At 37.0% G+C, this 14,468-nt stretch overlaps 1 protein-coding gene and 1 pseudogene across 1 annotated transcript; one reads left to right on the forward strand and one right to left on the reverse strand.

The window, feature by feature from the left end:
- Positions 1 to 248: 248 nt before the first annotated feature.
- LOC102007357 lies at positions 249 to 2,269 on the forward strand (annotated as a pseudogene).
- A 6,920-nt stretch (positions 2,270 to 9,189) lies between these two features.
- LOC102022209 (olfactory receptor 5M9-like) lies at positions 9,190 to 10,122 on the reverse strand. Its single transcript, XM_005408238.1, has one exon. It carries the CDS (start codon positions 10,120 to 10,122, stop codon positions 9,190 to 9,192), a length of 933 nt encoding a protein of 310 aa, XP_005408295.1.
- Positions 10,123 to 14,468: the final 4,346 nt, after the last annotated feature.

The raw sequence follows: 14,468 nt of genomic DNA on the forward strand, positions 1-14,468 counted from the left end.
TTTAAACTCCCTGCTGAGGTGAAAATTATTATTCTTATTTTTATATACAGAAAACTTTGCCTTTCAACAGTTTAAAATGCTTACTGTTTGAACTGTAAAATGTTTACTGTTTAAAATGACACCATCCATGCACCCTGGGCTAGATTCATGACAGCAGAATTTGTAGTTACCCATCTCATTCTATTGCCAGACAGATAATTATTTAAAAAAAAGGTGCACCACCACTGCAGCCTGAACTGCTAGATTGCATGTGTAAATCACTGCGTTACTGCTTTAGTCTTTGCCTCTATCCAGCCATGACAAGACTGGAAGAAGTAAATAGAGAAGGAAGCATGCATTCTTCAGTGCTGTACCTTGGCTAAACTTACTGGTGGCTCTTTGTTTAGGTCTTTATGTATGGTGGGAAAAAACAGTAAATAATTTTTGGTAATTCTTATTCTTGGTCCTTTTGTTCTTGGAATTGCCACCATACTCTACTATTATTTTTCAATACAAGCAGCAAGTTTAAGTCTCTACAATCTTTTTTTTTTTTTTTTTTTGGATTCTTGCTTGGCCTTCCATGTTTTCTTGATAATTCTTCCTTTAAAAATGATGTGAAAGAAGAATCAACTAAATACTTACTTCTGACTTCCATAATATTGAGGATATTATGTGCATTCGTGGAAAGAATTTCTAGTTCTGTCCGTCATTTACCCACTTTATTAACTAGAGCAGAATTTCTGGAACTTGTTGGATTTGCCATTGCCAGCACAACTCTGCTGGCAGAGAAGTCTCTGAGTGTCATTTTACTTGTTGTAGCCTTAGCCAGGCTGATTACTGACCTGAGGAGGAAATCTTTCCTACGTATTCCAAACTTGGTTATTTTTGCAGCGTTGTTATTTTTCTCTTTATTGGAAACTCCCCCAAATGCACTTGCTTTTGCAGTTTTTTTTATTTGCCTAATAACTGATCCTTCCCTTGACATTTATTATACAGGACTTTCAGTAACTGAAAGATGGAAACTGATTTTGTACCGCGGAAAAGTTTACAGAAGACTTTCTGTTGTTTTCAGTGGGATGATTGAGCTTACATATTTTATTTTGTCAGCATTTAAACTTAGAGATGCTCATCTCTGGTATTTGGTAATACCAGGCTTTTCTATTTTTGGAATTATCTGGATGATTTTCCATATTATTTTTCTTTTAAATATTTGGGGATTCCAGACCAAATTAAATGGCTGCCATAAAGGATATTTTGCTCACATGGCAGATCACAATAGCCTTGGCGGAATCATGGCATCCAAAGGGATGCACCATTCTTGCTTAATTTCAGAACAATTAGTTTTCTTTAGCTTTCTTGCAACAGATACTCTGAGAGCAACTTCCTGGCAGCCAACAAAGGGAATCTTCTTGAGCATGTTTCTAATTGTTTTCCCGTTGGAATCCATGGCTCCTGGACTCTTCCACGAATTGGTCCTGATGGTCAGCCAACACTGCTTCCACCACAACATATTCAGGAATTAAATCTGAGGTCTACTGGCATGCTCGACTCTATCCAAAGATTTTTTGCATAATATGATTGAAACCTACAGATGTGACTGTTCCACAAGTGGATTGTCTTTTGATACTCTACATTCCAAACTGAAAGCTTTCCTTGAACTTTGGACTGGGGATGGACCTAGACATGATACATATCTTCTGTATTACAGCAGGAACACCCATGGCTGAGGAGAGTGGGCCCTCGCGGGTGGAAACACACTGTCCCTTGATGCACCTTTAGAATGGTAGAGAGAAAAGAATGGTTCCTTCTGCTCCCGGCTTATCATCATCTTAGACACCGAGAATTCAACGCTGTTGGTCAAAGAATTGAGAAAGGTTAATGACCAGTTTATTGCAGTGCAAGAAGCAGAAATAGCAAAGACAGTAGATATTAAAGAAGCTCACCCACCACAGCTGGGTGACTTCACAAAGGACTGGATTAAACATAACTGCAACCCTAGTAAAAATATCAGCTGGACCGAGAAGGCGCTCCTGTGAAGGCAGTGTACGGTGTGTCCAAACGCTGGAGTGAGTACACGCTGCACCTGCCGACGGGCAGCGACGTGGCCAAGCACTGGATGCTAAGTTTTCCTTGTATTACACATCCACTCGCGCACTTAGCTAATTGGTTATGTGGTCTGAACCTTTTCTGGATCTGCAAGACATGTTTTAGGTGCTTGAAATGATTAAAAATGAGTTGGTTTCTTCCTGTGCTGGACATGGGACAAGGTTTTACACTTGTCCGATCTTAATTTGGACCCCAGAGCACGGTGTTACTGAGAGTTCGTATCGCCAGTTATCACTAGCTTGCCATTTTTTTTGGTATGCTACGTTTTTATTTGTGGAAAACATCTTGCTACTACTGTAGCTGTTCCCACTTTGTCTTTTCTCAAGTAATGGGATCTGGGGTGTTGGAAATAACCATTATTTTATATTAAAAGTACACAGGAAGTCATAAATGCTGACTGTGTAAATGCACAAGAGACGTTAAAAATAACAGCGCACTTTCAGGAATGTTTGCGTTTGCCTCTAACTAGAAAGCAGTTGTCTGTGCCCTACAACGGCCACGGAAGAATGACTAATGCCTTGTTTCCTAGGCATGTATTAGAGATTGTAGGTCTGACAGGTTTATTTAGAATTTAAAATCATCAATTTACTGAGAGATTTCTTTTTTGTGAACAGTTAGCCTTGAGTCCAAGGCTATTTGAAAAACTATAAACATTTCTTAGAAAAGGAAGAGGTCTACCCAAAAGGAATGCAAAATTTGCTTGTACTCAGTCACATTCAGATATTTGGGTTGTGAACTGTTACCAGTATGGCAGAGAAGCTCAAATTCCCCTTTAGATCAAAGCATTCTTCAAGTAGGTACCCTTAAGAAGATGGAGCTAAGCAGTTGTTCCTTCATGCATACTGAGGGCTCCGAAAGCACTGGTAATTTTAAGAGTCTTTCTCAGGGTAGCAATGTTCTCTTAATGAACAGTGTTTCAAGCTACAAATTTCTTGCAATTTGTTTCCTTTCAAAAGGTAGTCTTATAAAAGAATTTTAGCATTTTCTCATTGCCCAGTTCAGTCTGTTTAAGTATTCAGGAAATACTTTCATCTCTGTGGTGTTAATACTTTGCTATGAAAGTCATTTCTTCATTTCCCATTTGTGATAACATTTTTTTCTACTGAAGTTAAAAGGATAGGAAACAGGTCATTTTTCTTTCTAGGCATGCATTATGTAAAAAGGTATTCATATTTAAAGTTTTAGTTAAGCATAATAGTGTAGCTATAATGTTTAAAATTTAATGCAATATTTTGTCTGAGTAAAACAGGCAGTGATCAGGCTGCCTCCTAAGAGGTAATTTATTTCATATTCCCTTCCAGTGAACCTTGCATTCTAAGTTTTCATCTTTCAGAAATATCAAGAGGGGATGAAATTGGGAGATAATCGAATCTTTGTTTCTTAAATAGTGACTTTTCACCATTGAAGCCATTTTTCCTAATGCCCAGAGAGGAAACAATGCCTCTACCGTTTCCCACTGGTGACTTGAAAAATTGAAGTTTAGTTCAGAAGAAGTTATTCCATGCCTGGGAACTTGTCTACCAGGATCTCTGCAGCACTGCTACAGTCTGATTATTTCTATGTTTCAAATATTATTTTCTTAAATACTTTGAATAAAATTTTGTTAAGTAAAAAAAAAAGACAGAAATAAATTTTCAAGTTTGACAGGTTGACACATATCTCAATTTATTCTGGCGGCTATAAGAAAACATCATGCATGGATAAGTAATAAAGAGCAGAGAGTTACTTCTCATAGGGAAGGCTCAGCAGTCTAAACTCTGGTGAGAGCTTTTTTCTGTGTCTTCACGTGGGGAAAAATAAAGAGGTCACACCTAGTCCATTAAGCATTTTGTTGTTTTTGTGTTGTTTTGTTTTGTGTTGTTTTGTTTTGAAGACTTTCCCACTATGTAGATCAGGTAACCTGGCTGAGCCCCACCTGGAAGAGCCAGGGAGCTCTGGGGCAGAAGGGTTCCTGCCCTTTGGACGCTAATGGGAATCACAGGCTGCCAGACCTCAGCAGCGCCCCCAAGCCTGGCTCAGCTGGACATCTCACTTGCTGGCTGGACAGCACCCTCCCTCACTTTTCTCTTCCAAATGTACCTTTGATTCTTTGAATTGCTAAGCTGAACATGTTCCAAAGCTTCACATACTGGGTATCTCTAATACTACATTCCATTTTTAAATCCTTTTCCCCCTTTTAAAGTTTCTTCCATATTTTGTGATGATACAGTGGGTAATCTGAAAATCAGAAATATGGTCTTATTTACTACTACCTCTGAGCAATTATATAGTGTTACTATTTTATTTGAACTTTGGATAGGAACATAGACTCAGACATGGGGGAAATTGATGAGAGATGAAAGAATTAAAGAGAGGTGAATAATTGACATATTCTCCAAAAATTACATATATAAAATATAAAAACTATGCATTTACTATGTACAGATATATCACATGCATGGTAATTATATGAGAGATGTGTATAGTGGGTATGTGTGTGTGATTGTAGTGAGTTGAAAAATGTTCTGTTTTAATATTCAACCCTACATTGACATATCAAATACACTCTTTTCTGCTCAGCACATTTTTCTTAAGTTGACTCACTGCTTTAATTTTAATAAACCTGAAAAACAAGCCCTCTGAAACAACTGCAAAAATTAATTTCATACCTAATGTCATAAGCAAGAAAAACAGTGAAATATTATATTATCAAAATGTTCAGGAAACTGTACAGAACTGTACATCTCATGTATTGTACTTTCATAAATACCATAAAGAAGAATGAGTTATTAAGAGTTAGTCAAAAGCCTTTGTAAAAGAACTTGAGTTTAAGTCTATTCAAAGTTATAATAGATTTCATAGTTAAATTTAATTTTAGAGTTACAGGAAATTAGCATTTAAATATATGTTTTTTGGATTTATTTTAATAAAGTTGTATCCCTGGATGCTGGAATTCAAGGTTTGCACAATTCACATGTCTTATGAAATATCCTTCTCCCATCACCATCATCTCATATATGAAAGTCATTTTTCCATCCCAGGCTGCACCATAGCAGTCAGTGGTGGTGGACCAGGCATGACAAAGCACAGTTCCTTCTGCACAGTGTTGATGCTCTTCTCTGCCAGCCTGTCCTTTCTTTGTATTTGTCTTTTACATTTTATTTTCAATTGACATCATAATTTTGCATCACTGTAGGGCACTGACTCATGTTTTGATACGTGTATGCGTAGTAGAATAATCAAATCATCGCGACAAGCACTCCCATCGGCTCAAACTACTTCATTTCTTTGAGGTAGAACATTCCAAATCCTGTCTTCAAGTTAACTTGAAATGGAATGCATGACCACTGATCATTATTGAACGCAATGACTCTGCTTGGCAATAAACAGCCAGAACTTCTTCCTCCACTAGAGCAGGAACTTCACACCCACTGAGCAACTTTGCGTCCCACAGCCCAGCCTGGAGGGAATCCTTCCCCACCGCAGATACAAAAGTAAATTAGTGCAGCCGTGAAGGAGAACGGTATGAAGTTCTCGCAAACACTTAAAATAGCAGTACTGTATGACTCAGCTGTCACACAGTTGCTTATATAACCCAAGTAAATGAAAGCAAGCATTCCCAGGTTTTTCAACACTATTTACAATAAATTAAGTGTAGGATATAGATGATAGATAGATTAGATGATAGATAAATGGGTCATATATTTTATAAAAATTTCATATATATGAAATACTACTGAATGATAAAAAATAAATTTCTGTCATTTGCTAAACTATAGAAGGACAATGAGGACACAAGCCAGATGTAGCCAAGTAGTATTGCATGATCTCATTCATATTTGGGATCTAAAATTGTAGAATAGAATGGAAGCTATAATGTTATTTTTTTTTTACTTTAAACTGTGATTTTTTAAAATTTCTTTACATACATCTTTCCAAATTTCCATTAATGTCATCATTAAGCAATCATTACACATCACTGTACAGCACCAAGCAGGTATTTAAAGGATTATTCTTCATGGAAAAAGTTCTGGAGAGACAACAATGAAATTTAACTATGCTTCAAACACTTACGTTGACTTTTTGGGGAAAGCATTTTTATATAGCTGATAAATTAATTAATTAACTAATTAATTGTGAAAAGACCCAAAAAACTCACTTAAAGAAAATGTTTTGCATTCTTTGCTTTAGAATTCTGAATCCATGGCTTTGAACAACTTGGAGAATTAATAGCTCAAACCTTCAACCCAATGACTGAGGCACATGATGAGAAGCATGATCACAAGAGAACCTCCTTCGTGACTAGAGACAGTGGAGGTGAGATGGCTAATGCACACAGAATTGAAGTTTCCTACAACTTTGCAAAGGGAAACCGCGTCCCTTCTACTGAGCAGCTGGATTCAAGGATGCGTTGCAAAATCAGTCCCTAAGATGAAATAAACAAATAAGCACAGCTTTAGAGAAGATTGAAGTTTCTCAGGGAGCCAAAGGGATGAGAGCTCACCTTCCCAAACATTATCCAGGAGACTAAGACGAGTTCAAAGAGCCCACAATTTCAATGTGACATTGAAAACAGTAATATACCAATTTCTTGGGCTTCCTTAAGACAGTATGGACCCCAGGTGGAATGGCTTCAAACCAGGGAAACATTTGCTCACCAATGTGGATGTTCAAGTCCAAACTCCAGTGACCCCTGTCAGGATTTAACTCAGCAGCACCTGCCAGTCTCTGCCTCCCTCTCTACCTGGCTTTTTTCCCCACCTCTCTGTCTGAACTTCTCTCTTCTCTTAAGGATGTGGTTCCCATTGAGTAAACGACTCCCTGAAATTAGAAGCGCTCTCACATTCACTACTGACATCCCTAATCACTATTTCCAGTGAAAGTCTTTGAGAGGTTCTGTGATTTAACACTTCAGCACAGGTTTGGGGAGACACGTTTCCACCCACCCTGTGTAACAGTGGAGTAACCTCAAATCTACACCTACGGGCATGGGGTAGAGGAAGCAGAGGAAAACTCCTGACCCCAGACAGAAGCTTGCAAGCACCTGCACAGGCTGGAGGAAGGAAAGAGTGTGGCAGGAAGGACTAAGGGGATTAATTCAAACTCAACTAACCTGGCAAATGGAGGCCAGGACAAGTCCAACAACGTAAGTGGTGAAGAAAAAATGGGAAGCGAATTAAAATGTAATTTACCCAGGGAAGTGGTAGTTGAGATGCTCAGAAATATGTGTCTGGAAACTATTATAAGAACAACAGAATCAAGGAATAAAGGACCCTCCTTAGTGCTTAAAGTGGTAGAACTCTAAATACAGTGATATGTAAGGAAGAGTTATGTTACTTTCTCATGATACAGACTTGAGCAACGTGAATACCCTCTCTATGGAGCTTTCAGATCTTCCTTTCAAGCAGGGGGAGGACTTTGGAAAGAGAGGACAAAGTTTACATCTCTTGGCTCTGAATGAGGAAACAGGCCTTCAGTATTAGGCATAAGTGTCAATGGGCAGCACAGTAATTAAGCTGAGTACGAAATTCATATCTTGAGAACAGAAACAAATGGAAATTAAGGTCTATCAATGTATTGCCAGTCTTTGGTTTATAAAAGAAAAAATAAAATACTGTAGTGGATTGTGAATACTAGCTCTGCCATGTACATCACAGCAACATGGTGTTACAGTGTCAGGTTTTCATGTCAAGCTTGGAAGAAGATGGTATTTGAGCATGTTTTTTTTTTTTTTTATTTCACCCTAAACTCTTAGAAGCAAACACTGCAAACTCCATTGCAATGGAAAACAGTGGTACTGTTCTGCTCCACGCTCAGACTCAAAGCTTCTAAGTACATACTTCCCGCCCCCACCCCCAGATGCACTCTGAGCTGCCTGCAGAAGGCCCATTGCTGAGTGGAAGGAACGCAGCTCCCTGTGCTGGCATGCACCCAGCTTTCCAGACATCCCATTGTCATCTACACTACTTCTTCAGTTCATTCTGCACTTACTCCAGTTACCCGAGGATGAATTCCGTTTTCATGAACAGGTCTATTTCCCCTCCAGCTTTTTCCTCTTAGGCTAGCAAGACTTGCAGAAAGGGACATAAATGTAATTGTTCTTGCAACAAGAATATATTATAGAACAAGTGAGCTGAGAAGGCACCAATCTAGAGAAATTAGCAAGTTTCACCACTTATGTTGTGTCCAGGCCTAAATATGATAAAATTTTGACATGTGTTAGTCAAATTTGAATGTATGTCTCCTGCACTGCCATTTATTTATATAATTGATGACGTATAACTACTGAAAATTGAATTTGAGCTGCTAATTCAAAGAATAAAATGTTAGTAAGAAAAGATGGAAGTAAATGACATTTGTAAATCATATCACCAAAGTAATGTGAGGGTATTGCATGGTAAAAATTTATACATTAAACATCAGCAAACTCATATTCATTTGTCTTTTGATTATAATGAATGCAGGAAAGTCTTTTGATCAAGGTGCTTCACCCTTCTTATAACAAGAAATATACAACAAAATCCAAATCAAGGAGCTAAAATGAGAAAACAAAGTACTGGAATGCAAACATCATTACTAATTGAAAATACAACAAAGAGAACAAAACTTATGGTTACAGTAAGATATGACTTGAAGGTTCTAAACTTAATTCTGTTGCAAAAACTCTATTTAGGCATAGACATTTTAAAGCATTTTAGGTAATTTTCATTCATGAAATTTGCAGTCATGGTAGATAAATGAATATTTTTTCTACAAAAACTACACGTTTCATATGAAATTTATGATAAAGAATGCTATGAATAGAATATTTCCTAGGAAATAATATTCAAGTATAAAAAACATTTCCAAAATAACAATTATTTACCTGAACTGATTTGTAAAACATTTCTGATACAATTTTAATAAACATATTGAATGACACTAAGGCAGTTTTGGCCTGATAGCAGGTGTAGGGTAAAGCATGCTTAATATTCAGAGTCAGTTCCTGAGGTAAAACAGAATTCTGCTAGAGTGGATATTTTAGGACAGGCAAGAGTTGTCTTCAGATGGTGATTTTTGAGCTAGAAACTTTAAAAGAGTAAAACACCATACAGACAATCATACCGCTAAACATACAATCCAGTATCACAGCCCCAAGCATGTCTTGGTCATTGCTTTGGTGAACGCCTCTTTCACATCCTTGTTCCTCAGACTATAGATCATGGGGTTCAGCATGGGAATCACTGTGGTATAAAACACAGCCACCATTTTCCCCTGCTCCACCGACTCCTCCGTTGGTCGCCTCAGGTACATGAATATCAGGGTCCCATAGAACAAGGAAACAGCGGTCAGATGTGATCCGCACGTAGAGAATGCCTTCTTCCTCCCATCTGCAGAGCGCATGCGCAGCACGGCTACCACAATCAGCGAGTAAGAGATAAGGAACACGGAGAGAGAACAGGTCAAGTTAATTCCAGCAATAACAATCATTGTGTACTCCTTGATGTGCACCCCTCCACAAGCGATCTTGATGAGGGGAGGGTCTGCACAATAAAAGTGGTTGATTTCAAAGTTGCCACAGAAATACAAGCCGTAAGTCCACAGCGTGCACATTAAACTCACAGAGAATCCGTAGATGTAAGGTACGGAGATGAGCCGAACACACACAGTCCTGGACATTTTGCTGCCATAAATCAAGGGGTTGCAGATGGCCATGTAGCGGTCGAAGGCCATCACTGCCAAGATGTAGACCTCGACATGCACAAGGGCAATGAAGAAGTAGCACTGCACCAAACACCCCACGTAGGAGATGGTTTTGGTCTCTGACAGTAAGTTTTCCAGCATTTTAGGGGTAACATTGGAGGAGAAAAACACATCCACAAACGACAAATGACTCAGGAAAAAGTACATCGGGCTCTGAAGCTGGGGACTGATGCCAATCAAAATAATCATACCAATATTCCCTAACAGAGTGATCGTGTAAACTACCAGGAACACCACAAAAAACAGAACCCGGAGCTCTTGACGACTCGTCAATCCCACAAGAATAAATTGTGCTACGTCTGTGAAATTTGGCATTGCCTGATCATAGAGCAGGACGATGTGGCCTGTAGAGACATTTGTTTTTCAACATGAGTATGTTAATTTTGCTCTGGAGACTTTAAATTATAGCTATCTTAATAACAGTTTGTTTTAAAATTAAATGCAGTGTTTATCCACAATGTCTAATGTAGGATTAAATATACTACATATAATGTATTAAGTATAAAACATAGTAAACTCTAAAGATTTAAATCCAATCTAAGTGATACTATTAGAGAATTACATGATTTTAGCTCACCTATTCTGGCTCATTTTAAATGAGAAAAGATTTAGAGAGACATGAGCTTTCAGTGGGTGTGTGAAATAGAGCTGAATGTAAGAGATTTTTCTATGTTAAAAATTTTGTTCTTAACTAAATTGTCCATATTCTCTCCTTAATAGGATTTGATTTAGTTTTATTTGGCACTAGAAATAATATTAATGACACTACTATTTTGTTAAATGTAAACTATATTAAATGTAGCATCAAATTTTTTAAGAAATATGATGTAATGGTGCTCGAATCTGTTCATTTCATCAATGTATTTCTCTCTCTTCTTCTACATATACTCATTAGCTGGGTGGCAGTAGGATTGACCTTATTTACCTGGGAATCTTTAAACTGCCTGTTTTAGTAGCTAATGTAGTAGATATTGAGAAATAATCAAACATAACTTTCTTAGGGTTTCTTGATGTCTCGGTCAGTGGAGTATTCCACACACACACACTTCTTATCATGTAGTATTTCAATACTGTTAAAACACCAGGAAAGTTTTTTCCCACACAACAGTCCCAGGTTTATGACATTTGCAAGAATAACCGAGTTTTAGTGACTGCTCACTGAATACTTTACATGCAAATAGCTACAAAGCAGGTTCTACTTGCATAGCCACACTTCTAGTGATGAAACTCAAGCATAAGAGATACAGATGATTAACTGGCTGGACTAGGGTGCTAACCAAATAGTGTGATACCAATTTTACACCTTTAATACCCCTCTCGTGGTGTCTTTGGTAACCTAATCTGTCTCTTGTCATCTAAAGTTCATTTGGATTCCCTTCCAACACATAGGGCAATCCTCCCTCTAATATTTCATTGTTTGTGGGTTGATTGGAGCTTTGTTGCCTGCAGAGGTGGCTGGGCTACAGAGACGATGCAGCCCTGCTTCTCCCCACCCCTAGGTGTTTAGAGGATCCCATTGACCTAGGATCACATTACAAGCAACATTTATGAGAAAATCAATTTATTGCCTAGGGATGAATTTCTTCTACATAACAATCAACAAGGTGGAGCATGTAATTCACAAATAACAAATTTTGCCAACTTTTCAATTATTTACTCTGGAGATAAAAAGTAAAGCTATAAATTAATGGATCTGTGATTTTCACTCCCTCAGTAGTCTTTATGCCATTCATGTATATTTTAACATAAGACTGTGAAGATAAATATCCAATAAAACAGTTTAACAGAGAAGTCTATAAACAAGCTTTAGTGTTCTGTTTAAAATAGTGCCTAAAATTGCAAAATTTGACTACTGAGTGATTCTATATCACAAAGAGTGTAAAATCTGTAGACCTACCTTCAGCAAAAGAGAATCAGAAGTGGCAATGTTTTAGTATTTATAATAAACTTTTGAGCACCTGTGGTAATGGGAAAATCTCCCTCAGGTACTATCTAAGTAATTATGAAAGAAATAATGACAAAGATTCTACAGACATCTCAGGGGTAGAAATTAAGTCCTGCTGATAGAATTATTAACATATTCTCAACACTATGAGATAATTTATCTCCCACTCTCCTACAGATAGCATCCGTACATTCACACATTGCCAATTATACACCTCACTAGAATTTATCAGTGTGCATCTTTAAATACGTTGGTGAGTTACCTTCCATTTTTATATATGACTGTCCTAAAAAGCACAATGTGTGAGGAGAGATGAAATCAACAACTCGTGTATCATGAATTCCATCATTGTTCTCATGTGTCAGCTGCCTCAAAATAAAGACAAAGAGGTAGCACCTTGGAGAATGACCATGAGTAGAGGTCAATATGAAGAAGGAGATGGACTTTAAAATCAGACATCTTGGAGGAAACCCTTGGCCCTAATACTTTATGTGAACTTGAACAAGTAACATACTAAAGAGCCTTTACATTTGTATCTGTAGAAATTACACTAGATTCTGTACACTCCCCCCAACAAAATTAAAAGTCCTGGGGATGTAGCTCCGGTTAAAAGCTAAGGTTTCTACCTCTACTACCACGAAAGTTATAAACACTGTAGAAACCACTATTTTACAAAGCAATTGTAATGATCTCAGATCCTATAAAAAGTGCATTCTATCTGCAATACTTCCTTTAAATTGTGGGTGTAAGTTTGCGATACATAACAATTACATTCACCTTAGGGAATTGGTACACATACATATCACATCCAGATCACTGTATTTCTCTTTCATCTCCTCTGCTCCCCTTTCTCTACATCCCTTTTCCATGTTTACACAGTCCACCTGATTGCTACCAGCTCTCTTTTAATTTATCTGTGTGCATTATTCATATTTTGAGTTTCTCATTTAAGAGACTCGGTGGAATAAATATTCCTTCTGTGTATGATTTATTTCTTTTAGCATCATGGTCTCAGAATTATCCATTTTCTTAAAAGTGATGCAAGGGTATCCTTATTTTTTTTCTTTCAGCCTAAGCAAAGGAGCTTTGATTTATTGCAGGTGTGTGATTTTGTTGGCCCAAACACAGTTTATATTACATAACTGGGAGAGAGTCAAGAGGCCAGATTTTTTTTAGTATACTCTTATTGGAAAGGTAAATATGCAATAGGAAGCAGTGGAGAGAAACATTTTCTGTATAATCTACTAAGCTTGCCTTTAAGAAATTGTAGTTCAGTTCTAAGCAAAGTGTCGTTAATGCATGACCAAGGATTTTCTCATGACTTCTTTTACGTATTAGTGCCATTTTAATGTGTTGATTTAACAGTTGCAATTACAACTTTCCATCATTTCTAAAACACAGTATTAGTGCTGACTGTTATCTTGTGTGCTTGATTTTGAAATCTGAAGTTTAACATTGCTTTTAATGTCACATATTAATATGCAATGACATAAACATCTGGAATTTTAGTCCTAGCATCAAAGCATCCATCATATTTTCAGTCAGTTTGGTTAGTTGTATGTGCTTTTGCTGTTTTATCAGTGTAATAGGCCCTTCCATAAGACTAGAGAGAGTGCTTACACATATAATTTAAGATAAAACCTCTATTTTCTATTGCTGCTAGATAGATTGGAAACAGAGCTTGGTAGTTCTAATAAACCTTGTTTTAAAGCATTAACTGCCTCTCCCTCTACTGTTGGAATACATGCATTTTACACGTAAAATTTTGTCTACATTTAATACAGTTGTCTACATTTTAATATAGTTCAATTTTTGTCTACATTTTAATATAGTTCAATACCTTGTGTTCAGGCTGTCCCTTATGTACAAAGCAGTGTTACACCAAGTCACATACACAGCCTTCACAACCCCCTTAAGAAGGTAGACTTATAGATGAGGAAACTGAGGATCACAGCTGTCCATGGCTGCTGCCTGTATGCTGCATTGCAGCATCTTTTTAGGTTAGGTCAATTATATGGAGCATGGAATTAGAGGGGTTACATGGGAAAAAAAACACATACATGGTTGCATAAATATTTTTATGTGAGATAATAAGTCTTGATCCCAGGCCTTTGGCACTGAGCTACATCCTGAGTCTATTTTATTTAATTTATTTTAAAATTCAGTTTTATTTTAAATTTTTATTTTAATATTTCAAATTTCCAAAATTTATTTTTATTTCATTCATTTTAATTTATATTATATTTTAATTTTGAGACAAGGTCTCACTAAGTATCCCAGTATGGACTCAAACTTGTAATCCTCCTACCTCCACCTCAGGGTGCTTGGATTGTAGGTGTGTACTACTATATCTGGATGCATATTTGCTTTTTCTTATTTGAAACAGAAAAAAAAAACAGTAAATGCAATGCTATAGAATTGCAAAACAAGAAAACAGGAAATTTACAATGGCTAATATATTGTGTACTGTTATCTTCAAAGTAGTTGCTTAGATTACAAGATATAGACATGCAAGACTGATTAAAAAATATGAACACAAACTGTTCCCTTCAATAAACAATAGAAATTAGTAGTATAACTATCTTAGCTATCTTGGGTGTGTGTGTGTGTATGTATATATATATATAAGATAATTGAGATAGTTACACTACTAATTTCTCTCAGTTCATTGAAAAGAAAGGTTTGTGCTAATATTGTTTGGGCAATTAAATGCCTA

This window comes from Chinchilla lanigera, unplaced genomic scaffold, assembly GCF_000276665.1.
Source record: "Chinchilla lanigera isolate Chin_1 unplaced genomic scaffold, ChiLan1.0 scaffold00110, whole genome shotgun sequence".
Classification (NCBI taxonomy): domain Eukaryota; kingdom Metazoa; phylum Chordata; class Mammalia; order Rodentia; family Chinchillidae; genus Chinchilla; species Chinchilla lanigera.